The sequence below is a fragment of the Plecotus auritus genome, assembly GCF_963455305.1.
Source record: "Plecotus auritus genome assembly, chromosome: 6".
NCBI lineage: Eukaryota > Metazoa > Chordata > Mammalia > Chiroptera > Vespertilionidae > Plecotus > Plecotus auritus.
Genome location: NC_137773.1, coordinates 97,809,353 through 97,834,920, shown reverse-complemented (window position 1 = coordinate 97,834,920; position 25,568 = coordinate 97,809,353). Strand labels below are relative to the sequence as shown.

The 25,568-nt window shown below is 52.6% G+C and overlaps 4 protein-coding genes across 11 annotated transcripts in view; 3 read left to right on the top strand and 1 right to left on the bottom strand.

The window, feature by feature from the left end:
* Window positions 1-1,029: 1,029 nt before the first annotated feature.
* NR2C2AP (nuclear receptor 2C2 associated protein) lies at window positions 1,030-3,085 on the top strand. 3 transcript variants are annotated; one of them, XM_080672125.1, is made up of 6 exons: window positions 1,030-1,184; window positions 1,285-1,436; window positions 1,617-1,707; window positions 1,945-2,050; window positions 2,133-2,200; window positions 2,425-3,085. In XM_080672125.1, the coding sequence occupies exons 2-6, from the start codon at window positions 1,399-1,401 to the stop codon at window positions 2,539-2,541; spliced, it is 420 nt and encodes a 139-aa protein (XP_080528251.1). In that variant the 5' UTR covers window positions 1,030-1,184; window positions 1,285-1,398; the 3' UTR covers window positions 2,542-3,085. The 3 variants fall into 3 exon arrangements, with proteins under 3 accessions (XP_080528251.1, XP_080528250.1, XP_080528252.1); XM_080672124.1 differs by having other exon boundaries at window positions 1,050-1,436; XM_080672126.1 differs by having other exon boundaries at window positions 1,060-1,436; window positions 1,999-2,050; window positions 2,133-2,201; window positions 2,426-2,678.
* RFXANK (regulatory factor X associated ankyrin containing protein) lies at window positions 2,598-7,965 on the bottom strand. 5 transcript variants are annotated; one of them, XM_080672121.1, is made up of 10 exons: window positions 7,856-7,965; window positions 7,115-7,254; window positions 6,427-6,634; window positions 5,504-5,584; window positions 5,304-5,369; window positions 4,965-5,119; window positions 4,680-4,805; window positions 4,210-4,276; window positions 3,777-3,857; window positions 2,598-2,820 (listed from the first exon to the last, which is right to left on the bottom strand). In XM_080672121.1, the coding sequence occupies exons 3-10, from the start codon at window positions 6,611-6,613 to the stop codon at window positions 2,750-2,752; spliced, it is 834 nt and encodes a 277-aa protein (XP_080528247.1). In that variant the 5' UTR covers window positions 6,614-6,634; window positions 7,115-7,254; window positions 7,856-7,965; the 3' UTR covers window positions 2,598-2,749. The 5 variants fall into 5 exon arrangements, with proteins under 5 accessions (XP_080528247.1, XP_080528249.1, XP_080528245.1 ...); XM_080672123.1 differs by having other exon boundaries at window positions 4,965-5,065; window positions 7,856-7,958; XM_080672119.1 differs by lacking the exon at window positions 7,856-7,965 and having other exon boundaries at window positions 4,965-5,146; window positions 7,115-7,398.
* Window positions 7,948-23,773, top strand: BORCS8 (BLOC-1 related complex subunit 8). Its single transcript, XM_080672127.1, has 5 exons — window positions 7,948-8,073; window positions 10,755-10,867; window positions 11,335-11,399; window positions 14,931-15,038; window positions 23,663-23,773. The coding sequence occupies exons 1-5, from the start codon at window positions 8,037-8,039 to the stop codon at window positions 23,673-23,675; spliced, it is 336 nt and encodes a 111-aa protein (XP_080528253.1). The 5' UTR covers window positions 7,948-8,036; the 3' UTR covers window positions 23,676-23,773.
* The window catches only part of LOC308249960 (myocyte-specific enhancer factor 2B-like), a 30,714-nt gene continuing 13,190 nt past the window's right edge, over window positions 8,045-25,568 (top strand). Inside the window, exons 1-4 of one of the 2 annotated variants that reach the window (XM_080672118.1) lie at window positions 8,045-8,073; window positions 10,755-10,867; window positions 14,931-15,038; window positions 16,620-16,694. In XM_080672118.1, coding sequence (XP_080528244.1) covers window positions 15,020-15,038; window positions 16,620-16,694 — 94 coding nt within the window. In that variant the 5' untranslated portion in view covers window positions 8,045-8,073; window positions 10,755-10,867; window positions 14,931-15,019. Of the gene's footprint in view, window positions 8,074-10,754; window positions 10,868-11,376; window positions 11,400-14,930; window positions 15,039-16,619; window positions 16,695-25,568 lie in introns of those variants that run through there. The other variant, XM_080672117.1, reaches the window with a different exon arrangement.

Here is a 25,568-nt window from a genome sequence, read left to right as displayed (position 1 = left end):
CTGGGCCCCAGACTATTCATTTGAAGCCAGGAACCACAGCCTCCTGGCAATGGCTGATCTGTCTCAGAACCCTCTATTCATGCAGATCAGATGGTGTCCTGCCCTTTCTCAAACACCTTCTGTGACTGCTCCTGAGCTCAGCAGGATCTGGCTCCTCATATTTTATTCAAAGTCATGGTCGTTGGTTATACTGTTTTTCCTGCCTGGACCATGCACCTCCCCACCACAAGCCCCCAGATTTTTCTCACCCTGGTGAATTCCTACCCACCCATTAAGGTGTAGATACAATGCCCTCTCTCCCAGGAAGATCTCCTACCCTTGCTATCCCAGCACTATCTCTCTCCCTGGCTCAGCCCTGGCCCTATGGGGCTCTGTGTGTGTGTGTGTGTGTGTGTGTGTGTGTGTGTGTGTGTGTGTGTAACTCTGTATTACCCAGATTGGGGCCTCATCAAGTGCAGGGATGGAACCAAGGCCTCTTACAGTCCTTGGCATCATCCAACACAGAGCTGGGCAGTAGGGAGTGGCAGTTATTTAGTGAATCAGTGAACCAGATCTTTAGCCTGGAATCTATTATTTGTGTAATCCGGTTTGGCAAACTCCTGTTCATCCTTCAAAACCCACTTCACATGCCCCCTCCTACAAAAAGCCTATCCCAGGCAGCATTTACTGGGAAGACAGAACTGAAGGCCCGGCCTCCTGTGTTTCAGCCAGGACACATGAGGCTGATGAAGACTTCTTGTACCTGCAATATCATGACCTCTTCCTTTGCTTCTGGGAGGCTGTCAGGTACATGGGTTTCCAGTTTGCATTAGCAGTTAGGAAATGGATTTGGCAGACTTCCCCAGATAGAATCTCATCATTATAAGAAGTATATCGATTTCCAAAACCAGTGCTCTATACCTGCGGGCACCAAAGGACAGCGTCCCACATACCGTCGACAGTTGTTTTTAGGTGCCCGCCTTAATCCAATCACTGGGCGCGAGCCCTTTAAGAGGAGGGCACTCAGGGGTGGGGCTCAAGTCAAACCCCGCCCTGGGAACGACGGCGCCTCGCCGCAGCGTCATTGCTTCTGCGCGGTCTCCGCGCGGTTCCGGGATCCAGATTTTTGGTTCTTTTTTTCCCAAAGAAACAGCCTCGGAGCGGGAGCGACCGCCCCCCAAAACCCACAGGACACCTGGCCTCGGGTCACTGGCAAAATCCCCAGTTTTTCCGGCAAGGGGTGATCAAGGCGAAATTTAGGGCTGGAAAGGGTGGGGTGGTGACGGTTCTTGTCCATTGCTGCAGGCGAGGACGTTCCAGCTCAGAGGCATGGACTAGATCTCATTGTGGCTGTGCTGGCGCCGGGATTCGAACCCGTGCTGAGCCCAACTCTGAACCCGGAGGTCTTGTGGAGCTAAAATGACCCACTCTTTGGTTTGTGCAGACACCGTGAGCAGGTGAGGGTCTGAGGAGGTGGGGGCGGGCAGTAGTGGTACCTTCCTCAGCTTGGGGTTGAACTCTCTTTGGATAGAGCATGGGGTTTGTGAAGCCGGTGGTGAGGAGGGGTGGACCGGTGGGAGCTGGGCCCTCAGTACTGAATTCAGCCCCTCTCCTCGCCCTGATTCTGGTGCCTCCAGGGTGAGTTCGGTTCTGAATCGCAACACCCGGCAGTTTGGAAAGAAGCACCTGTTCGACCAGGATGAGGAGACGTGCTGGAACTCAGACCAGGTGAGCTCCTCCACCCCTTATGTGAATCAGATTCAGGGGTCCAGGGTGCCTTGAGAACTCCAGGGCACCACAGTTGGGCTTAGTCGTGTTGGCCAGGAGGGAACATGTGCTGAGAGAGAGAGAGAGAGAGAGAGAGAGAGAGAGAGAGAGAGAGAGAGAGAGAGAGAGAGAGAGAGAGAATTGCACTGCTTTGAGCCTGAATTAACTGTGGGCCTCAGTTTCCCTGTCTGCTTCCAGGGCCCCTCCCAGTGGGTGATACTAGAGTTTCCCCAGCGAATCCGTGTCTCCCAGCTGCAGATCCAGTTCCAGGGGGGGTTCTCCAGTCGCCGGGGCTGCCTAGAAGGTACTGGAAAGCCCTGGAAGAGGGGGAGAAGGGGTCGGAGGGGACTCCCTGGCCTCACAGTATGCCTCTTTCCCTGCTGCAGGTTCTCAGAGGAGTGAGGCTCTCAATAAGATCGTGGATTTCTACCCTGAAGACAACAACTCCATTCAGATATCCTACCCTGGCCTCTGGGTGGGGGTGGTCTGTGCCTCTAAAAGCTGCCCGCTGTGTGTGGCCTCCAGCAAGTGGCCTCTTGGCGTGCATTACTTCATCTATGAAACGGGCTGATGGTAATCTGTTCTGTGTCTCAGGGACCTACAGCATGTCTGACCCTGACTGGGTAGGGGTTGCAGACAGTTAAACATTAAGCTGTTTCCCTTGACTGCTATGCTCACACCTTTCCTGTACCAGCTGCTGAAGTGGACCAGCTAAAGGTAACATTTGAGGACCCCACTGACTTTTTTGGCCGTGTGGTCATCTACCACCTGAGAGTGCTGGGGGAGAAGGTGTGAGGCCACTGGGCAGCCGCCTCCTCCAGGAGACCCTCATGAAGCACAGCACAGTCCTGCAAGTTCTGCACAGGTTTATTGATTTTTGCTGGGAAGCATCCCTCCCACCATCTGTCCAGGAGCTGCCTTTGAAGCCAGTTCTGGGTTCCCCCAACTCTGGGTCGACCGTTTTGTTCCCTGAGTGTCTGAGTCCCTGTGGGGTAGGTGGCCTTCACTCAGGATCATCGGGCACCAGGTTATTCTGGAAGAGTTTGAGGATGTGGTTCTCGATCACCTGTTGCACTGAAAAAAGGACAAGGAAAGGATGGGCCATGAATGGGACTGGGGCTGCAGAGAAACACGCCCACCTGCACCCTCCCTTCGCCGGGGGTTACTACCTTGAGAACTATACCCTTCCCTCTGGGGAAGAACAGGGGCCTTCCCACACTGGGACATGGATTTCATACATAGGTAAATCCACACCCCTCCCAGGACGCAGCTGGGAAGACAGGCCCCTATCCCAGGAACCTCAGTTTCCCCTAAGTTTATAAAAATGTTTTTTGGAGGCATTTCAGAGTTATTCCTTACAAAACAAAATTGGTGAATTGTTATATGTATGAAAGGACAAGAAGGGCTATGAAGATTGATTTGTCCCAAATGGAAGGCTCCTTGAAGAAAGGAGGGGATATTTCCCAAACCATCAATCTCTCCCTCCCCCATGACCCCAGGGGTTGGTTCTGTTAGGATCACCCCATTTCATGAGTGGGGAAGCAAATGGAGAAGTGAGGAGTCAAACTGGGGTCTCTACTTATACCCACTTCCTGCCTCAGAGAAGAGTGACCTCCATGGCCCTGTGCACTGTGGTCCAGCTCCCTCCCTCTGGGTGTCCTCACCCTGCCAGGCCTCTGCATGAGATGTTCCTCCAGCCTGGACCATCCTCCCTCCCCCTGGGTCCCCAGGAAGCCCATTGTGACCCCCATCCATCCTGAGGTGGGGCCAGGGCCTCCTTTGGGCCTCTCAGTGCCTGAGTGTCCTCCATCATGTCCTCAGTCACTGACACACATGGACCTCCACCTCCAAATCATAGGAACCCCCTGAGAACTAGGCCTAGCACATGCCCAAGCCAGGTACACAATGATCCTCAATGTTTGCTAATGTGAACACTCTTGTTGCCAGTATCCAAGAGGTATGCCCCATGTACTCTCTCTGGTCACCCCACCTACAGCACCCTGTCACTTCCCCATGTGTCTCAGGCTGACCTTTCCGGTATCCCAGAGCCACAGCGAGATCCATTGGGGTGTAGCCAGAGTCAGCTTCAGTGGTGAGATCAGCTCCTCGGGCTACAAAGCAGAGCAGGTGCTGCAGGGGAGGACTGGGAGCCCAGAATGGGGCATGGGACTCTGGAGATCCAGTGACCCCCAAAGACAAAGCCCCAGGTCTGTTGGTTGCCCATGTGACCTTGGACAAGAGACTGAGCTCTCCTGAGAATGTGGCCAACAGAACTCCCACCTCCAGGGTCCCTGAGACCAGACCCCTGTGGTGTCCCACCACCACCTGCCCCCTGATCAGTCCTTTGGGAAAAGCAGGCAAGATCTGTTCAAGCAGCGCTCTGACCCCTCCCTGGCCCTCAGGATTCCTGCAGTGCCAGCTAGGGCTCTTGGGCTCCCAAGGTCAGCCTCTACTCCCACTCACCCAGCAAGGCCTCCACGCACTTCACATGGTTCCCACGCACGGCATAGAGCAGTGGCGTCCCTCCATTCTGTGAGGGAGGGGGAAACCAGCACTACCTTTACTGGATTCTCATACCACCCAGCACCCTCCAATTTAATGTGGGTCCTTCTCTCTCTCTCTCTTTTTTTTTTGTTCCTTGTCACCTGGCAGGTCTAGCTCCTCCTTTGGGGCTCAGCTTAGATGTCCCTCTTCCAGGTAGCCCTCCCTGACCTCCCTTGGCTGTGCAGATCGCCAGCTGCCTATGTGACTGCCATCACAGCATTATTCACTACATCTCAGCTGAGTGTTTCTATATTGGCTCCTCCCTCCCTCCCTTCCCACTAAACCTAGGAGATCTGTGAGGCTTGGGGAGGAGTCTGTCTTGTGTTCTTAGCATCCAGAGCAGGCCTGGTACCCTGCAAGGAGCCCAGGGCCGGCATGTGGTGCCTCACCCAGTCGTAAATGTTGATGTCCACATCACGCTCGAGCAGCAGCCCCACGATATCTGTGTAGCCACCTGTGCTGGCCAGTGACAGGGCGCTCTCCCGCTCCTTGGCCAGGATGTGGGGGTCGGCACCCTGGGGGGAGCAGAGAGAGTGGTGATGGGAGGAGTGGGAGATCCCCTGGAATCCTGTGGTCCCCATGGCAGCCACATTTAAAGACATAGCACTGGCAGATTCAGCTGAGACTTGGCCGCCCTCAAGTCCCTGGAAGTCCCCAGCTGGGCAGGGACGCACCCACTCAAGCAAGAATCGGACGGTCTCTATCTCTCCGAAGGCTGAGGCCCAGATGAGGGGGGTGAAGCCACGCTCGTCCGGCTTGTTGATGAGGTTGTCGCCTGGCAGGAGGGGGTGGTACCACTGGGCTGCACCCCTGCCCACTCTCCCCAAAGCTGTGGGAGTGGGGATCAGGTGGGCAGCTGGGGTCAGATGGGGGGACACATGTGGATACACACAAGTGACCACGCTTGTACACAAGCATAGACACAGGCACGCATGGACACTCACAGGTCACAACAGCACCCATGCACACACCAGCACACCAGGTCAGACAAGCACATGGGTGTAGACACACACCTTTCCTCAGATGCTCCTTCAGCTGGCTCAGCTCTCCCTGGGCTGCAAGCTGGTGGATGGACAGGGCTGGGGCCAGAGAGAGGCAGTGTCCTCACCTGTCCCATCCTTGCTCTGTGCCTCAGTTTAGCTTCTGTCCCAAGTTGCTCCTCTCAGCCCTGCCATCCCCCTCCCCCTCCCTGTTAAGGACAGGGGCCACTCACAGTCCAGGGTGGCCGGCAGGGCCGAGACCTCATTCCCCCGCTGCCGGTTGGTGAGGGTCGTGGAGTGCTTTAGGGAGTTGCCTGGTGGAAGAGAGAGGAAGGGTTCTGGGGCTTCAAGCTAGACCCTGGGGGTTTAGAGCTACCAAAGACACTGCATGACTCTCTCTTCCACTCCACTGATGCTACTGGAGCTGAGCCCTGAGAAGCTGGAAGCTATAGGACCCACTGGCCAATCTGGGGATGTCCCACAGACATCAATGGGTCATCTGAAAACCTGAAGAATTTGGAGATTGTTGATCATCGGAAAAGGCAGCTCTCGGAGTACCCTGAGTGGGGTCCTGGGCCCTGCCTGTCATCAGAGATTTAAATAAGGTATGGGGCAAGGCCATCAGGTCTCCTGAGAGACTGACAGCTCTAGGGTCCAGCTGTGTGGAAGTCATGACCTAGGTCCTTTTGAGTGATGGAAATGTTCTAGAATTAGATAGAGGTTGGGGTTACCCACCACTGTGAATGTATTTACTGCCACTAAATTATATGCAATTCTGGTTAAAATGGTAACTTCTATGTTATGTGGATTTTACCATAATAAAAACAAATAAGCAATCCCTTGCTGGGTGGACCAGGAAGACATGTATGCCCTAGGTCAGTGGTCGGCAACGACCACTGTCATATACTACCCTTTACCTTTTGCACACAATATGCCACAATTGCCTAATCCTCACAGCTTCCAACTACACGGTAACATTTAGTCTAGTCCAGTGGTCGGCAAACTCATTAGTCAACAGAGCGGCAAACCACGGCTCGTGAGCCACCGTTTGCTGACCACTGCCCTAGGTGGTGGGACATAAAACAGAGGCTCTATCTAGGGCCTGACATTCCACAGTCCTTGCATCCCAGAGGCTGGAGCCCCGGGCAGTATCTACCCTGAGGTGAAGAGGCGCCAGCATCTGGTTCAGGATTCCCAGGCTCTGGGGTGCAGGGGAAGAGACTGAGCACCACTGTGTCTGAGCCATCGGGGGCCTCATCCCTGGTGTCTTCAGGTTCCCCAAATTCTGGGGTGGGAGGCTGCTGGGTCAGGCTGAGGTCCTCTGAAGGCTGGGTGGGCTCCATGTGGGGAGCTAATGGAGGCACCTAAAGGGGAGAGATGACAATACTTACGAACAATTCTTATGAAGTTAGGTACCAACTGCATAACTGGCCTTGCACAGTGAGAGTGGATAAACTCAGGCTCAGCAGGGAAATTAAATCAATTCCTTTTCAGGCCCACTATCCACCACCACCAGGACACATCCAACAGTCATTGCTTAAAAGTCCTGGCTCTGGGGTCAACTATCTGGGTTGGAATCCTTCCACTTACAGGCTGTGAGAACTTGGGCACATGCCTTACCTACTCTGAACTTGTATCCAAATTAATAAGACGGGGAAATGAGGTCTAAAAGAAGTCATATCTGTACATAGCTAAGCTGGGGGCCTGAAACCGGCAGAGTTTTATAAATGTTCGCTGTGGTTATTTTTTTGGAGGGTGGTCCCCGGAATGACGGAGGGATCAACAAAGATGTAATTGGTTCCATCCCACCCGTCCCTCCAAGCTGATCCAGGAGGTTCACTCACCTTCCACGAACCTTCTCTGTCACCCCTCGCCGCAAGCCCGAATCCCCCAAAACTTGGAGGCCCAATTCACAAACTTTTCCCCTCCAATTGATGTAGCGGGAAGCAAGCTGGAGCCTGGATGGTCAGCGCTCTGGCTTCTTCTGCCGGGACAGAAAGCAACTTGATACTCGACCACTACCCCCACCCCAGAGGCCCCCCACTGCGCCTGCGCACCCTGCCCCCCAAAAGTGCGGAAGGGCAGCAGCAGTAGGAGCTGCTTCTGGCCCTTTAAGGATTGAAGGGGCGTGGTTTCCGCTGGAGTCCGAGCGGTGCAATTGTTCCTGCGCCTTCTAGTCCCGCGGGGTCAGAGAAGTGGGCGGAGCCTCAGGAGGTTCGGTGGATCTCATTGCGCCTGTTAGAAGCCAATCGGCCCCAGTTTGGGGCGGGCAGGCGGTGCTTTCTCCCTCGAGGGCAAGGGGGAGGAAGCAGGCGGGGCGTCCAGGATTTAAAGGGGCGACTCCATGTCGTCTCCGTCCACAACAATGCTCCCTCTGGGCCTTGGGGGCTCATAAACATGTGCAGGGATTTGATGGCAGTGAGGTGCAAAGAGGCCGTTACTACGGTCCTAAGTGAGCGGTGTGTAGAGCGTTCCCCAATTCATCCTACCCTGGAAAAGGGGGTTCTTCCCTTCCACAGTGTCCCTTCTGGAGCTTCATGGGATCCTAGCCCCCTCCTCACCTGCCTCCCGGTGTGCCCCCTTACCCAGTCTCTCACTCACGGCCCCTCTCCGGGTTAGGTAGAGATGGAGGAACGGAGAGGGCAGGCCAATGGGTACTGGAATAGTGGCCGGGCCAAGTGCGGTTTCACAGGGGAAGGTTTAGGGAGCTGTCACCATCCCCAGACTTCCGGTTCCGGTTTTCAAGTTTAACGGGCCTCTGTCGCTATGGAGGAACCGGAGATGCAGCTCAAGGGGAAGAAAGGTAATGCGAGGCGCCAGGCTGTACGAAGAGCCCAGGAATTCACGGAGGGGCATCTTGACGGGGGGGCAAAGACGGGGAGGGAGCGTGAAGGGCAGAGATTGCACTGCCATTGAAACCTGGTTCGGCTTCTGACTAGTTTTGAAACCTTTAGAAAGTCCCCGTGCCTCGGTTTTGTCATCTGTAAATTGTGGAGTATAGTCCTCCCTCCCTTCATAGGCTTGTGAGAACTCGATGAACTGATATTTGTAATGCACTGGAAGAAAGCTTGGGGCGTGGCAGTCGTGCGTATTGTTGCCTTATAGTTACGTATTTGTGTGTGTTTACATTGACTTACCATATATTTATAATCACATAGTTACAAATTACAAAATGCCATAAACTTTCTAAATTATGAAGTCTCTTGTTATTTTATCACACACGTTGTCTTTTAAACAATTTTTTAAAATTAATTTTGGAGAGGAAGGGAGAGATAAGAGAGAAACATCACTGATGCCCAGCCGGCATGGCTCAGTGGTTGAGCGTCCATCAAGAAGTCAGGATTCGATTCTGGTCAGGGCACTTGCCAGTATTGCGAGCCCGTCTTCAGTGTGGGGCATGCATGAGGTAACCGATCAATGATTCTCTCTCATCGTTGATGTTTTTATCTCTCTTTCCCTCTCCCTTCCTCTCTGAAATCAATAAAAATATTTTTTTTTAAAAGAAAGAAACATCACTGATAAGAGAATCATTGATCCGCTGTCTCCAGCATACCTCCTATCCTGGGGATCAAGCCCAAAACCTGGGCATGTGCCCTCACCAGGAATTGAACCATGACCTCCTGATTCATAGGTTAAGGCTCAACCACTGAGCCACATGTTATTTCTAATTAGTTAGAAGGCACAAGTACATTTAATTCCACCGCTTTTGTAAGAACACAGCTGTAAGCTAGTACATGCTCATTTTCTAAAGGAGGAGGCCTAGGAGGGTAAAAGTTTCTATAACTATACAGTTTGGAGGTGGCAGGCTGGGCTGGTGAGCTGGACTAATTCACAGTGGACAGACTAATGCACGACTTCCTTTGATTCCCAGACATGTCAGGGTTCTCTCTTGCCAACCACACTGCTCTGGGCAGTAGCATAGGATCATCTCTGTAGCAAACCTTGAGAGTAGCTACTGTTATCATTGCATTTTTACAAATGAGGAACTGAGGCTTAGAGAAGCCCCAGTCCTCACAAATCCAAGCTTTAATTAATTTTTTTCTATAAATATATAACTTAGTAAAGAACAAGAATTTAAGTATAAGAGAAACGAACAAGGTGCTGAGATTGAGAATGAGGGACATGTGTTTATTCTTGGTGATTAGGGAAGGCTTTGCCCAGGAGGTGACATTTCAGCTGAGACATGAGGGATGAAGCTGGGGATGGGGGTGGAGGTGGGGGGAGGGGTAGTGTCAGTGGCAGGAACAACACAGGCAAAGGCCCTGAGGTGGCAAAGTGTTCAGAGTTTTGCTGTAATACAGTAGCTACTGGTCACAGTATTTATGGGTATTTGAATTAATTAAAGTTAAAAAATCAGTTTCTGAGTCACATTAGTCACATTTCAGGTGCCCAGTAGTGGCTACCTCATTGGACAGTATAGATTATAAAACCTTTCAATCATCTCAGAAAGTTCTTTTGGACAGTGCTGGGAGTGTCCAAGTAACAGCCAGGAGGCATTGTGCCCAGGCAGAAGGCAAAGAGGGCAGGGAAGTCAACAGCTGGCAGAACACGCAGGACCTTAGGGGCCATGGTGAGGAAAGCGGATTTTATTCTCTGGCTGATGGGAGCCATGGGAGGCTTCCAAGCAAGGGAGGGTCATATTTGATGTGTTCATTAGGAGTTCACTCCATCTGTTGTGTGCATATGGGACTGTTGGCAGGAGGGGCTGAGTCTGGCATGCAAGTGGGAAGTGGCCATACCTGGACCAGTGTGGTCAGTGCAGTGATAAGCATGGGTGAGGTTGGACTTTGTTCTGTGTCAGAACCAGAAGATCTCCTCATGGATGACCAGCTGACTTAGAATGCAGACCCTGGGATGAGGATTTGTGTGTAATTAACTTACCAGGAGAGCCCCACAGACTAGGGGGAACAGAACAGGGCTGGGGAGGAGGCTGAGCAAAGAGCAACCTCAGGTAAAACCCCTCAGAGGTTGGTCTCAGCCTGATTTGGCAAGGAGATTTTAGGGGAGTGAGTCACACCTCCAAATTGTCCCAACACACAGCAAGGGGCACAGACTTTTCATACCCCTCAATGGTCTGTCATGGCTGAGGGCCACCCAGGGATATAAATAAACTTTCAGGCACTTTCAGATCCAGTAACCAGTGGATCCTTCTAGGAGGAATCTCAGATTTATTCACTGGGGTAAAAGGAATTTGAGGAGATCCGAGTGGGCAGCAGCAATGTCCACTACAAGTAGAATTGGGAGGGGGAAGATCATGAGTTCACTGGATGCATTGATAATATGAATGAGGCCATCTGTGACCATGTCCTTCATCCTCTCACCTGGGCCACAGGTTACCCAGCTGCTGGAGGGGACACCAGAGACTCCTCACTGCTCTGGCTGGCCTCATAGGTTGAGCAATCAGGAGTCTTATGCTTTGTTTCTTTGTGTCTGTGCACCCTTTTCCCTTATTTTGCCACCTTCCACTGTCAATTCTGGAACCAGTCACAGACAAGTTCACTGAGAGCGTCTACGTCCTGGCCAATGAGCCATCTGTGGCCCTCTACCGGCTCCAGGAGCATGTGCGCCGCTCTCTGCCAGAACTGGCCCAGCATAAGGTGAGCCCCATGCACCCCTGCCACCAACCCCTGCAGGGCCTGCACATTGTGAGCTGGGGCCTGCTGGTAGAGCAGGAGCTCTTGGGATGAGTCAAGGCTGGAACACAAGCAAGGAGGCATGTGGTCACTGAGGTTGGGGCTGTGGGTGGACAGATGTGGGGCAGATTCGGAAGAAGGAGCAGCAGTCCTAGATTAATTGTGACCTGTATGGTGAGAAGGAGGCAGCTGTGTGAAGACTAGAGGGAAAAGCATGCCAGGGAGAGGGAACAGTTGATGCAAAGACATAGTAGCTAGGTGTCCACAGAAAGCCTGGACTCATGAGGGAAGAGTTGGAGGAAGAAAGGTTGGGGGCTGGAGGGGACCAGTCTCTGTAGCCATGGTGATCGGGTGCTTCATCCCAGAGAGCTGGGATAATAGAGGTGGCAGCCTCCCCCTGCCTAACAGCCCCCACCCCACAACCCCCACAGGCCGACATGCAACGGTGGGAGGAGCAGAGCCAGGGAGCCATCTACACAGTGGAGTATGCCTGTAGGTGAGCACCTCAGCCTCCCCATTCCCAGGATCACCTCGCTGTGCATTGGGGGTCTCCGCCTGGGCATTCAGGAGCATCTCAGCCAGCTCCCTAGTGAGCCCTGTCTTGCCAAGCCCACCTGAGGGGGGTGGCATGTGAGTCTCAATTTCCCTGGCCACACAGCAGGTTCTAGCCTAGGCCTGTGCTCCCCACTATTTGCTCAACCTCTGTGTGCCTCGGGCAGGCTTCTTCCCAGCTCTGATCCCCACCCCATCTATCATAGGAGGGTGTAACAAGGTTGGGGAAACATAAAATTTGTCAACTTAACCACTTTTTAGTACTAGTTCAGTGGCATTAAGTACATTCACATTGTTATACAACCATCACCATTCATCTCCAGAACTTTTCATCTTGCACAACTAAAACTCTGTTTCCATTAAACACTAACTCCCATCCCTGCCCCCCCAGCCCCTGGCACCCACCGTTGCTTTCTGTTTCTATAATTTGACTACTCGAGGGACCTCACATGAATGGAATCATACAATATTTGTCTTTTTGTGTCTTGTCTTCCTTCATTTAGAGCAAATATGTCAAACTCATGGCCGGTGGGCCACCGGCGGCGTGTTTGACATGCTTGATTTAGAGTAATGTCCTCAAGGCTCATCCGTGTTATAGTATATGTTGGAATTTTCTTCCTCATTAAGGCTGAGTAAAATTCCAAGTTTTGTTTATCCATTCATTTGTCAGTGGGCATTTGGGTTGCTTCCATGGTTTGTTGTTTGTTTGTTTTTCTGTTGCCTTTTTTTTTCTTTATTGATTAAGGTATTACATATGTCCTTATCCCCTCATCGCCCCTCACCTCCCCACTCATGCCCTCACCCCCCTGGTGTCTGTGTCCATCGGTTAGGCTTATATGCATGCATACAAGTCCTTTGGTTGAGCTCTCCCCCGTACCACCACCCTCCCCTAGTTCCTATTTTTTTTTTTACTCCTCACCAGAGGATATTTTTTTCATTGATCTTTAGAGAGAGAGAGAAAAAAGAGAGCTAAAGAAACATCGATGTGAGACACAACAACTGGTTACCTCCCACACTTGCCCCAACGGAGACTGGGGATGGAACCTGTAACCGAGGTACGTGTTCTTGACCAGGAATTGAGCCTGTGACATTTGGGTCCACAGGCCCACACTCTAACCACTGAGCAAAATGGCCAGGGGTGTGTTTTTTTTTCTTTTTTAAAATCTTTACCTGAGGATATATTTATTGATTTTAGAGAGAGGAAGGGAGAGAGAGAAACACCAATTTGAAAAGCACATTGATTGGTTGCCTCTCAACTGGGGACTGAACCCCGAAACCTGGGCATGTGCCCCCATCAAGAATCAAACCCATGCCCCGTCAGGTAACGGGATGCTCCAACCAATTGAGTATACTGGCCAGGGCTGGGTTGCTTCCATGTTTTAGCTATTGTGAATAATACTGCTGTGAATGTGGATGTACCATTTGTTTGTCTTTTTTTTAATATTTTTATTTTTATTGATTTCAAAGAGGAAGGGAGAGGGGGAGAGAGAGAGATAGAAACATCAATGATGAGAGAGAATAATTGATTGGCTGCCTCCTGTACGCCTCCCCACTGGGGATCAAGCCCGCAACCCAGGCATGTGCCTTTGACCGGAATCGAACCCGGGACCCTTCTGTCTGCAGGCCGATGCTCTATCCACTGAGCCAAACCAGCCAGGGCCCATTTGTGGGGTTTTTTTAAAATACTTTTTTATTGATTTTAGAGAGGAAGGGAGAGGGAGAGAGAGATAGAAACATCAATGATGAGAGAGAATCATTGACCGACTGCCTCTTGCATGCCCCCCACTGGGGATCGAGCCCACAACCCAGGCATGTGCCCTTGACCAGAATCGAACCTGGGACCCTTTAGTCTGCAGTCCGATGCTCTATCTACGGAGCCAAACCAGCTAGGACTGTTTTTGGGTTTTTTGTTGTTTAAATTTTCTCTAAATTTTCAGATTGTCTCCTCCGCCCCAGGGGAAAGATGCCTGAGGGTGAAAAACTGTAGTTGGTTGTTTTTTTTTGCGTTATGGCAGCTCTGCTGGCCTTTTCTCCTGCACTTCTGTTGGTTTCTGAAACTGTATTTAATGCCTTGGCTTGTTCCATTTGCCTCAGGAGTTTGGCCACTTTATTTAGAGGTGCTGTTTGCACCTGGCATGGCCTGTGGGTCATTTGGTGGAGGCTAGACACTCCCAACGTTTCTCATCTGTGGCACTGGGGTTTGCTTGCCTGTTTCTGCTGTGTGGGTAAAGGTTCCTTGAAAGGAAGTCCTGCTACTGGGGCCACTGAGCTGAGTGTTCTGCCATCAGCAGTCCTAGCCCCTCCACTGGGGCAGGGAGTGACTGGGACAAATGGCATCTTCCTAAGGATGGTGGTCCATGGCTTTATGGACATGAGCGAGCCCTTGGCTTTTATTTATTTATTTTTAAAATATGTGTGTGTTTTTTATTTTAGAGAGAGAGAGGGGAAGGGAGAGGGAGAGAGACAGAGAGATAAACATTGACCAGTTGCCTCCTGTATGTGCCCAGACCAGGGATTGAACCTGCAACCTGGTCATGTGCCCTGACTGGGAATTGAACCAGCAGCCTTTCAGTGTATGGGACGACGCTCAACCAACTGAGCCACACTGGCCAGAGTGAGCCCTTGGCTTTTAGTTATTTGAAATGCTTTATGCAGTGTTAATGGTTGGTGTAAAATTGAAAGATGTTAAATTGGCGTAAACTATTTAATAGTGAGTTATGTTAGTGAAGTTTTTTTTCTTTTTTCATTCATGTTCTTGTTTTATTAGTGAGTTTTTAAATCAAGTTGGGCAATCAAATACTAGAAAAGCTGACTACACTTGGTGGCATAAGATGAACAAGTTAACAGAGTGGGTAGCAGTGAATGCTCCTCCCTTTGATTTTGTGGCCATTTTCAAGCAAGTCTCTGATAATAAATGGAAGTGATTTTTTTTTCTTTAACAAAAGGAAACCACACTTTTAGCTCTGGTCAGTGTGGCTCAGCAGTTGGAGTGTCAGCCCTTGAAATGAAGGGTTGGGGGTTCAATTCCTGGACAAGGACACGTATCTGGGTTGTGGGTTCAATCCCCAGCCCTGGTCTCCATGTGTATGGGAGGCAACTGATCAGTGGGTCTCTCTCACATCCATCTTTCTCTCTCTTTCTCTCTCTCTCTCTCTCTCTCTCTCTCTCTCTCTCTCTCTCTTTCTCCCCTCCTTCCCTCCCTTCCACTCTCTCTAAATATCAATGGAAAAAATATTTTCAAGTGAGGATTAACAACAAACAAAATAAAACCACACAATAGGACACTTTTTACTGCAGATGTTGCACAGGTGAATTTCTGGCATTTGCAAGGCCCCTCGTGTCTTGGCAGGGAAATCTAAACTTTGAGCTCCTGGCGAGCCCTCAGGGAGGCCCACAGAGTCCCCCAGGTACCTGCTGAGCTCCAGTTGGTGGGTGCGGCAGGGTGGTGCCTACTGGGTCTGTCTTCCCATTATAGTGCCGTGAAGAACCTTGTGGACAGCAGCGTCTACTTCCGCAGCGTGGAGGGTCTCCTCAAACAGGCTATCAGCATCCGGGACCACATGAATGCCACCCAGAGCCACAGGTAGCTCCCAGGACCACCCGCCCCTGCTGTTCTCTGCCTCCTTGCCGGAAGAACCTTCGCTATTCAGCCAGGAACTGCCGCCATCGCTCCTTGGACAGCTTCCTTTCCTCATCTCACAATGCCTGCTGGCTTCCTCTTGTCCTTTGGTGTCTGTGGCAGGAGAGTTCAGTCACTCAGTACCCAGATCCTGGGCTCTGCTGTGTGCCTGCCTGGTCCTGAGCTGGGTGCTGGGGACAGAGAGGTGACCAGGACAGGTATGCTATGGTTTCACAGGGAGACACACAGCAACCAGGTACACACGGAACAGACCAGAGCACTTCAGAAACGTGCAAAGGAAATATGGGGCCTCTCTGATGAGGCAGAGGAAGTGGGAGCGGAGGCCTAAAAGATTTGCTGACAGAAATGACTGGGGATGATGTTGCGGGCAGGGCAGTGGTAAGGACAAAGGCCCTGGGGCTGGGGAACTAGGTGTGTTGGAGGAACGTCTAGAGGACGGGTGTGGCTGGAGCAGGTGAGCGAAGGGGAGATGGGGTCAGGGAGGTAGGCAGCCAGCAGGGAGGCTGCCCAGAGCTGGAGGAGGCTTTAGCTGAAGACAGATGGCATAAAAATGAAAAGTACTTACAGTCCTTGCACACCGGGGAGAGAGTTTTTGGGGAAGGAGTTCTTTTTGTTTTTCATAACTTAATAAATATGCGTTTGAACACACATACACACATGCTGTAAGCCAGTGGTCAGCAAACTGCGGCTCGCGAGCCACATGCGGCTCTTTGGCCCCTTGAGTGTGGCTCTTCCACAAAATACCACAGCCTGGGAGAGTCTATTTTGAAGAAGTGGCGTTAGAAGAAGTTTAAGTTTAAAAAATTTGGCTCTCAAAAGAAATTTCAATCGTTGTACTGTTGATATTTGGCTCTGTTGACTAATGAGTTTGCCGACCACTGCTGTAAGCCATAATTCTACTTTGAAATGTATCTGGCTCCCGTAGTTTGGGGTTCTGGCCTGCCTGTCCCCCACCAGATATTTAGAAAAAACCCCACAAACCTCTGTGTTGCTGTGACAGATAACTAAAACATGAGAACCATTCAAACAAAAGCCTGTGAATGTGTAAAACGAGTGTGCAGCAATCCTTCTGAGGTAGCATGCTAGGTTTACCTGGGTTTGCTGTTCTGCTGCTATTGGTGACAGCCATCACTAGAGTTGACTGTAAAGTGCCTTGCACAGCGCCCTGCACTCAGTAGGGCCTCAAAAAGCTAGAGCTTTTACTTTGAACTCGTGGTTTTCCAAGTGCTCTCAAATGCCCTGCTTGTCCCTGCTGTTGTGAAAATGCAAAGTGCTTTTCTGAAAGCCCCAAGCTGCTGCTAACATCTCTCTTTGCAAAGCCCTGTGGGTTTGAAGTTCCCAGACATTCATGAGTCCCAGCCATGACCTCTGAAGTAGGTGGCTGGTCCCATTTTTACCAAGGATGCCCTGAAGGCTCAGGCCAGGGGTCTGGGGAGGGTGACCCGATGTACAGTCCAACCTAGCTGAGCAGGCCTAATGGCCTCTGACTTTGGTCTCACGGATACTGCACATGTTTTATTCCAGCCCCGAGGAGTTGCCCTCACCCTCCTCGGCCTGATCCCAGAAGAGACTTGGAGGTGCTTTGGCCCCTCCAACCAGGTCAGTGCTGAGTGGGGCGAGGAGCCTCCCTGTTTTCCGCGTTCTGAACTAACCCACCCTTTTGTTGTCCAAGAAGGGATCTGCCATCTAACCACTTGCCTCTGACATGCTGTGTAACACGGGCCTCGTAGGATGGTTTGGTCAGTGGTGGGGGGAATGCAGGGTGAGGGAGACCTAGTGCCCGCTGCTGCTCAGAGTCATTGTCAGCCCAGCTCCCTCGTGCTCCCTCTGCCATCTTCTTGCCCTTATTCAGGTCATAGGCCCTATCCTGATCCCAAGGACCCCTCCTAAACAGAGTGGATCCCATATTTCCCTGCCTGCCTCATGCCAGCTGCTTGCTTTACTTATGTACCTTCTCTCAGACAGAGCCCAGCATGGCGATTACCACCCAACTCTGGACTCCTCGCTCTACCACTGACCTGCTGTGTGACCCTGAGCAAGTCCCTCCCCCTCTCTGGTCTCTGCCTTTATCTTCTTGGAAGTGACTCATCAGGTGGCGGAGGTGGCAGTTTTCCCGCTCCTGCCCATAACCCCCAGGCCAGCCATAATGTCCCGAGACAAGGCTTTGCTGCCCGGGGATTCCTACCCTGCATCAGCCATGTTTCCTTGGACCAATAACTGCCACCGTGTTAATCCCCATTGATTACACTGTGCTGGGGGCTTTGTAACGGTCATCTTTCATCCTTAGACAGCCCTATAAGGTAGGTGTCACCCTCAAATACAGGTGGGAAAAGAAGCGCAGAGGTGGTATGACTTGTGCAAGGTCACACAGCTAGAGGAGACCAGACCCCTGCCTGGTTTGGCCCCAGCCTTGCCTCTGACATGCTGTGTGACGGGGCCTAGAACTGACCCTCTCTGGTCCTCCCTTTCTCCATCTGGACAAGGAAGGCTAGACTGGACCTTTTCTACAGCTGAGGTGGACATTCGTGTGCTTGCTTGCCTGGCCGGCATCCTGCCACAAGCAGAAACACCCACCCTGGGCGTGGGCCAGATGGAGAAGTCACCCTGGGACCCTGAATCCAGCTGTACCTGACACTAATCCCTAAATTACTGTATTTGCTAAAATTGCTTTGAGTCTAACTGCAGAGCCTATACTGATCTCTTCGAATTCTAGGCTTAGGGGGTCATGACCCATAGACTGTACACCTCCAAGGCCAGCTGTGTCAACACAGTGTCCAGCAAAATGTATCAGGAAGCTACATCAGGCCCACTGCTCTGGGAGAACCCTCCATATTTCCCTTGGCACTGTGGTTGGCTGGGAGAGAAGGGTGGCAAGGGCCAGGGGCAACCTAGGGGAGAAACAGAGGGTCCTGGTTGGTGTCAGGGCTGTGGAGGAGCCTGAGGGCCTGGAGAGGGTTTAAGGACACAGGAGGTGTCTAGGAAGTACCACCTCCCACTGCCAGGAAATAGGAGTCAGTCCTCTCTCCCCTCCTAGAGTGTATTAGGGGGCCTCTATGCTGCTGTTCCGCCTCCCCATCACCCCAGCTCAGTTTGAGGGGAAGGAGGGACCTCAGGTCCAACCCATTGAGGCCCTGACTAGTGTGTGGCCCCCACAGCATCACTCTTCTTGCCTGCTCTGAAAGTACCTCTAATTGTCCCTCCTTCTACCTGTCCACCATGCAATCATTTATCCAGCAAATATTGACTGTCCTCTGTGCGCCAGGCCCTGCCGGCCCAGGGGATGCCCTAGTGAGCGAGACAGGCCAGAAAGAAAGGCCGCTAAGTGAGGTAACTGCACATATCCCAAGGGCGCTGTAAGGAAGTATGAGACAGGTGTGGGGTGCCCCAGACCTTTCCAGGGTTCCCCGCCACCCACAGCCCCAGGACACAACCTTAGCCAGAGACTAATAGACCTCACAAAGAGGTCTGTGCAGGATTCTGGGCTGTCAGATCCGTCACACGGAGTCCAAAGGCCCATAGGGAAGGAGTGGGGGCTGGTAATTTGCATCTTATTTACATGGCCGCTTCGCCTTTCACACCCACGAACGCCCCTTAACATCTGACCGCCAGGGGGCGCAAGAGGCAAAGGCTTGGCTGGGCACTCGGCCTCTAAAAGGTCATTGTCCTCATTCCTGGCTGATTGCAGTGGGGGCATTGTGACCCTTACCCCCCGCTCCCGTACGTCCTTGATTCCATTTTTCAGAGAGCGAACTAAGGCTCCTTGAGGCTGGACTACTCAGCAGGATCCCGCATCTGCCCCCAAGCACTCCTGATCTTCCCTCCCCCTGATGTGGCATTCCTGCTCAGTAGGACTTGCTTCTAGCAGAGCCCCAGAGATAGGTGGACAGCTGGAAGAGCGGCAGTGAGCTCCCGGTGCCTTGGGGCAGGAGTGTAGCACCCATGAGGGTGATCTGGAAGGGATCCCAGCCCTGGTGACGAAGTGTGGCTTTTCTACCCAGCCCACTCCCGCCTCACCCGAGGCTCCTTCAGATCTGCAGGTGGGATAAAAGGCACAGGAAGGCAGCAATGCCCTAGGTTGGTGTGCAGTGGTCAAGGCAGGAATCAGACTTGAGTTTGGTTTTTAGTCCTTATCGCCTGGTCCAAATCATGGTTTTATTTCAGCCCTGCTCTAAGGGTCCTGCCCCTGGGAAGTCCCTTCCTAGCCTTGCTATATCCCTCATGAGGCCTCTGGGTGCCCCAAACTTGGTCCCCATGCCCCTCCACCACTCATACCCTCTCCCGGGCTCTCCAGTTGTATAAGAAACCCATGGAGACATCCTTTGGTGCTGCTATATACTGGGCCTGGCCCCGAGGAACCCCTAGGCTGGGGAGACAGAGCGGGACGTATATCCCAAAACTGCTGGGTCAGCGCTGGACTGGAAGGAGGAATGGGGGTGGAAGAATCCCAAATGGGAGGGAGGATATAGGAAGCTTTTGGAGGAGTGGGAAGGTAAGCCTTAAAAGGTTCTCCCCAAGAAGGAGAGGCTGCTATTGTCCCCACTTTTCATAGGAACAAACAAGCTCAAAAGGGTGAAGTGACCGGCTTGAAGTCACACAGTGAGAGGACATTGGAGCTGGATGGGGACCAGGGTTCTTTAACCTGAGGTTCTATCTGCCAGACCACACTGTCCTTGCCATGGAGACTCCTCCACAGCCTTGCCCTGCTGCCATGTGGAAGAGGATCTGGAAAAAGGGACTTGGGGGAAGCGGCTTTTCCACCTCACCACCCTCCCACCACTGTCTCCCCCATCTTCAGGCCCCCTTCTCAGATCCCTCATCTCTGGCCCTTTCCACCCTCTTCTGCCCCAATCCATCCCTCTATCCTCCAACATCTTACTCCAGCAAATGAGATGTCCCCTCATCTGAAAAGACTGAGGTCAAAAATTTTGGCTGTCCCATCCTGGCTGGTTTGGCTCAGTGGATAGAGTGTTGGCCTACAGACTGAAAGCTCCTGGGTTTTATTCTGGTCAAGGGCACATGCCCAATTTACGGGCTCAATCCCTAGTAGGGGCTGAGAAGAAGGCAGCCCGTCAATGATTCTCTCTCGTCATTGATGTTACTATCTCTCTCTCTCCTCTCCCTTCCTCTCTGAAACCAATATATATACGTATATATAACCATATTAAAATTTTTTGACTGTCCCAATGGCGGACGGGAGTCCACAAAGAGTGACACAGCCAGTGGTGGGAGAGTATAGGATAGGAACAGGGGCAAGGGAAAAAAGGAAGGGCCATTATAGGAAATAGGGTGTGAGTGATAGATGAAATGGGGCCAGGAACACAGGAGGGAGCCTTAATGGTGGGAGAGGGCAGGAGGTAGGTGGGTGTACGGGGCAGCCCCAGCCAACTCGGCTCAAACCCGCCCTTCCTGCCATGCCCCAGCTGCTCCCAGAGCTGCTCCAGCTGCTGCCCTTATGTAACCAGAGCCTGCCTGTTGCATCAGAGATAGCAGGCCGCAGCAGGTAAACAGAGTGGCCCTCGGGGGGCCTGGGGCTCCCCAGCCACCTCCACGCTCCCCAAGCCTTGTTCTGCACCTTGGAGTTGAGGCAGAAGCCCCCAGACTGGCTTGGGCCCTGGTGTGTTCTTGGAACACCTGAGTGTCTGGCATTGGACACTGAGGGGCAGTGGTGGCACGGGTAGGGAGGCAGGAACCTTGACTCCTACCTTATGACACAGTGTGAACCCTAGATTTTATGTCCAAAGAGGAATATGTGCCCAGGCTAGGGCTCCAAACTTCTCATGTCACAGATGGGTAAACTGAGGCATGGGAAGAAGTACAAGCCTGTTCCCTGCCTTAGTGTCCTCCACATGATATCTCCACGTGCTCACCCCTGAGTCCAGGGGTGCAGCCATCTCCTGTTGTCTTCCGAGAAGGTGGACACCAGGCAGCCATGTAACACACCTGCACCCCACTTCATTTGCCATAATTGACCACTTCCTCTCCATCTCTCAGCCTCTCCTTGGGCTCCCAATCCTATCTACTCTTGCTCTGGCTTCACTTTTCTTATCTCACCAGCAAAAAAACTGTACTCTTCCTTTGCACATTTACAAGGGCTGTTCCCTCTTGGAAAGCTCTTCTCCCCGTGGTAAACTACTACTACAACTTCAAGGCCCAGTAAAAATGTCCCCTCTTCTGGGAAGTGCTTCCTGACATCCTAACCCCCACGGGGCTGGAGGAGTGTGTGGCGGCTGCTCTGTCTCCTCCAGACTGGGGGTGTCTTCAGGATTATCCAATCCAACCTTTATCCTGTAATTCTTTTCATATTGATTCACTCACCCCTCTGGGCCTGGCCCTGTGCTGGGCAGTGCTAGGACCCCGGAAAGATGTGGGTTTAGAGGTCTGAGCTGGTGCCCAGTCTTGGAGGCCCCCTTCAGCTGACCTTTGAAGTGGAGGAAGGCACCCAGCAACCGAGGGGGTCTGTCACTCTCCTGTAGATGGGCGGGTCACACAGGTGACTGCAGTCCCGCCATTTGGGTGAGATCAAGGGTCAGTGTTGGCTTTGAGAAGGGCTCAGTCTCTGGGGCCATCAGGGGCAGAGTTATATTTCACCCAGGATGGAGAAAGTTCTGTATTGAGGCTGGCAGTTGTCAGAGACGGTCCAAATTAGGGTCAGGATCACAGTAGGGTCAGGGTGGGCCAGTGCGAGCGAGCGGGGAAAGTCTGGCGGGTCTAATGGAACCCCTTCCAGTCCCTCTCATTATAAGCATCTTCAGTGTCACTCCTAGTCTGAGACCCCGCCCCCTGAAATTCCGAGGCGGAGCCATGCCCAAGTGCCCACCCTCTATGCAAATGTATCATCCCGCCCAATCAGCTCCCGGGGGCGGGGCCGCCGGCTCTGAAGGCACCTGTGGCCGCTGAACGCTGGTCACTCTGTGCTGCTGCTGCAGATCCCTGCACACGCGTCCGAGGGTCCAGGCGGAGCAGGTGCGTGGGGCATCCGGACGAGGCTTGTCTGGACGAGGCTCGTGCAGTGTCCTTTGATTGTCATCTGTGGGCTGGGCTGGGCTGGGCTGGGCTGGGCTGTGTTTGGAGGTCTGAGTGTGCTGCTGTGCTTTCAAAGTTGTGTGTCTAAGAGGTGAGTCCTAGGATTGTGAGTTCAGGGGTTGTGTGTCCAAAGGGTGTGAATCTGAGGGGTGTGAGCCTAAGGGGCAGATTGTGTCAGAGGGGTTGTGAGTCCTAGGGTTGTGTTTCTGAGAGGTTGTGTGTCCAAGGGGTGTGTGTCTGAGAGTTCTGATGTCAGTTGGGGAGGAATTGTGTGTCCAAAGTTGTGGTGCCACAGTCGCTGTTGTGTGCGTCTGTGAGCTGCTTCTGGTCTTTGGGCTGCAGTGTCCTCCTCTCCCGAAGCACATCCCTTTCCATACCCTTGAGGCTCCTGTGCATAACCCCATGCCTTCCTGCTGTACATGTACCTTCATGTATCATGGCCCCAGACCCACATGTGGCGTGACCATCTCTATGTGCCTGTGACTGCTATGACCCTCACCTGCCCCATGGTGTCTTTGCCTCATGCAACAAATGTGGGGCCTCTGTTGGACTCACAGAGTACCCATGTGGTGGGTACAGAGCCCTGGGGTGGTGCATCACAGCTGCCTTGAAGGGGGGCTACCGCCTTCCCTGCCCCTCAGTGTCCCCCTCTGGTACATGGGTATAGGAATAATAGTGCGCACGTGACAAACTGGTGGCTATTACTTTCATGGTCATGGTTCCCCTTCCCACCTTTCTCAGAGTCCAGAGCTGCAGATGTTGGTCAGTGACTGGGGTCCCTGGCCACCCCCAGTTCTCAGCTATACACCTGAGAAGTCAGAAATATGCCTGGCTGTGGTAGTTCAGTGATTGAGCGTTGACCTATGAACCAGGAGGTCATGGTTAGATTCCCGGCAGGGCACATGCCAGGGTTGTGGGCTCGATCCCCAGGGGGGCGCATGCAGGAGGCAGCCGATCAATGATTCTCTCTCATCATTGATGTTTCTAGCTCTCTCTCCCTCTCCCTTCCTCTCTGAAATCAATTAAAAAAAAAAACAGGTTTATAGACATAGCTGAGGCTCCTGCCTAGCCTGACCAAGAAATCCTCATTGGGAAATATCTGGACCTTTGGCGTCTGGGTATAAGAACTCTTTTGGGCCGAAACCGGTTTGGCTCAGTGGATAGAGCGTTGGCCTGCGGACTGAAAGGTCCCGGGTTCGATTCCGGTCAAGGGCATGTACCTTGGTTGCGGGCACATCCCCAGTGGGAGGTGTGCAGGAGGCAGCTGATCGATGTTTCTCTCTCATCGATGTTTCTAGCTCTCTATCCCTCTCCCTTCCTTTCTGTGAAATATCAATAAAATATATTTAAAAAAAAAAAAGAACTCTTTTGGGACGAAGGAACTTGGAAGGATTGGTGTGTGGGGTTTGAAGTCAGCCTCTCTCTCTCCTGTCCCGTGCCTGCCTCCTACCACCCGTCTGAGCTGAGGAGTGAATCTTGGCTTTCAGGGAATGAAATTTCTAGAGCTGGAACTGACTATCTGGTCTGAAATTCCCACTTTGCAGGAGGGAAGACTGAAGCCAGGTACAGACACGCAGGCACTTCAGAGAAAGGACGGAGCACGGGATGCCCCCAACCCCCCAGCCCTTTGAGAGAGCAAAAGCCAGGCACTCCAGCTCTCTGCATGGCCTCAGACAGGTTGCTGCCCCTCTCTGAGCTCCGTGGCCACCCCTGTGACCTGAGCAAGTTGAGCTCCATCTTACTTCCCATCTCCAACTAATGATGTATTTCATTAAATCATTACCCAACCAAGCAGACATCTGGAAAATGCAAATTAAGAGGAGAAAGGGAATTAAAATCATTTCTTGCCCAACTCAGATGCAATGAATGTAGACATGTTGGAGGTTTGGCCTTCCGGAAGATTTGAGGCACGTGCACCTGGAGACAGATGTCATTTTTTAAAAGGATTTATCATAGGCCTGGGATACCATTCGGGTGAAAGAGCTCACCCCAGCCCGGCCCCTTAATACCCATGGGGTACACACACAGTTTGTGTCCCATTTCTGATCCCCCAAAAGGGTCTCTCTGGGCATATATCCTGGGGACTTGTGAGGTTGCTGGTCATCCCCAGGCTCAGGAACAAGTGTCTTGGACCGCATGGTACCCAGACCCACTTCCCAGACTGGGTGGCCACAGGACCACCCTGGGGTGCATGCCCAGGCTTGCGTAGGGACCTGGCCGGGGGTGGGGGTCTTGATGTGTGGCCTGGGAAGAAGCCTGCTTCATCCTGTGTAAAACGGGGCGGCTGTCTCCGCTTCACTGGGCTGTCTGTGGGTCAGGTAGGCCCTGTGTGTAAATGAGGTGGTGCGTGGGCCCAGGCCTGAGGTGCCATCCGAACTGTGACCAAGCAGAGGTGCCTGTGAGCCCCATCCAGGTCCACCTCACCCTACCCTCCATCAGGGGCCAAGGAAGTCTCAGGTCCATTGGCTTCCCTGTTCTGTTCTGCAGGCTCAGGTTCACCCAAGGTCAAGGTGAGGACCTTGGAAGGAAAAACATGGAGGCTGTTTGGCATAAGGAGCCACTGCTGTGGGCACAGGACTACCTTGTCCACTTTCCACACCCACAGCCCCCACTGCCTCCTGATGGACGCTGTCCCAACCTCCTGCCCAGACAAGACTTCTCCCTATTGCAGCCACTGGTTCTGCTGAAAATCCTGAGTCAGACCCAGCCCTCCCCTGCTCATGAACCCTTTATGGCTTCCCATTGCTCTATAGTCCACCCTCCCACCCTGATCCCCCAGGCTCCTTGCAGCCTCCCTGCCCTCCTTGGTCTCCCCTCACCCTGTCCCAGCCACACTGGCCTTCCCTTATGTCTGGAACCCACCCAGCATGCTCCCACCTCTGGGCCTTTGCATCTACCATTCCTTCCATCAAGCAGTCCCGCATGGCTGGTGTCCTCTCATCCTTGAGGCCCCATTTTCAGAAAAGCCCTCTGGCCCCTCTGTTAAAGCAGCTCCTTCCCCCTCCCCTCTACCCCCTATCCGCCCCTCTGCCCCTGCCTTCCCTCTGTTGAATTTCTTCCTTGAAGGCCTCTGTCCCTGACACAATTATATGTCTGTTGTTATCTCCCCTACAAGACTAGGCAGTGAGGGAGGCCAGGCTGGGTCTGTCCTCTCCCTGCCCCTGTGTCCCTGGCACCTGGTGGGCTCCCAGACAGTTCTGGGGGAATAGTGGGGGACCAGAGATGCCCCAAGGCCCTGTCTTGGAGTCTCTGCTGACTGTATCTTGGGTCTGTGATGCTGTGGGCCGAGTCCCTTCTGCCCAGCACTGACAGATGTGCTAATTTCCCAAGCAGGGAGAGCTGGGCCTCTGGGGATAAATTTCTGGGGCCCCAGGGGGAGATCTTTCTCTGGAACAAAGAGGGAAACCTGGGGCCGTTCCTGTAGCTTCAATGTGGCTTCGGGGACCTTGC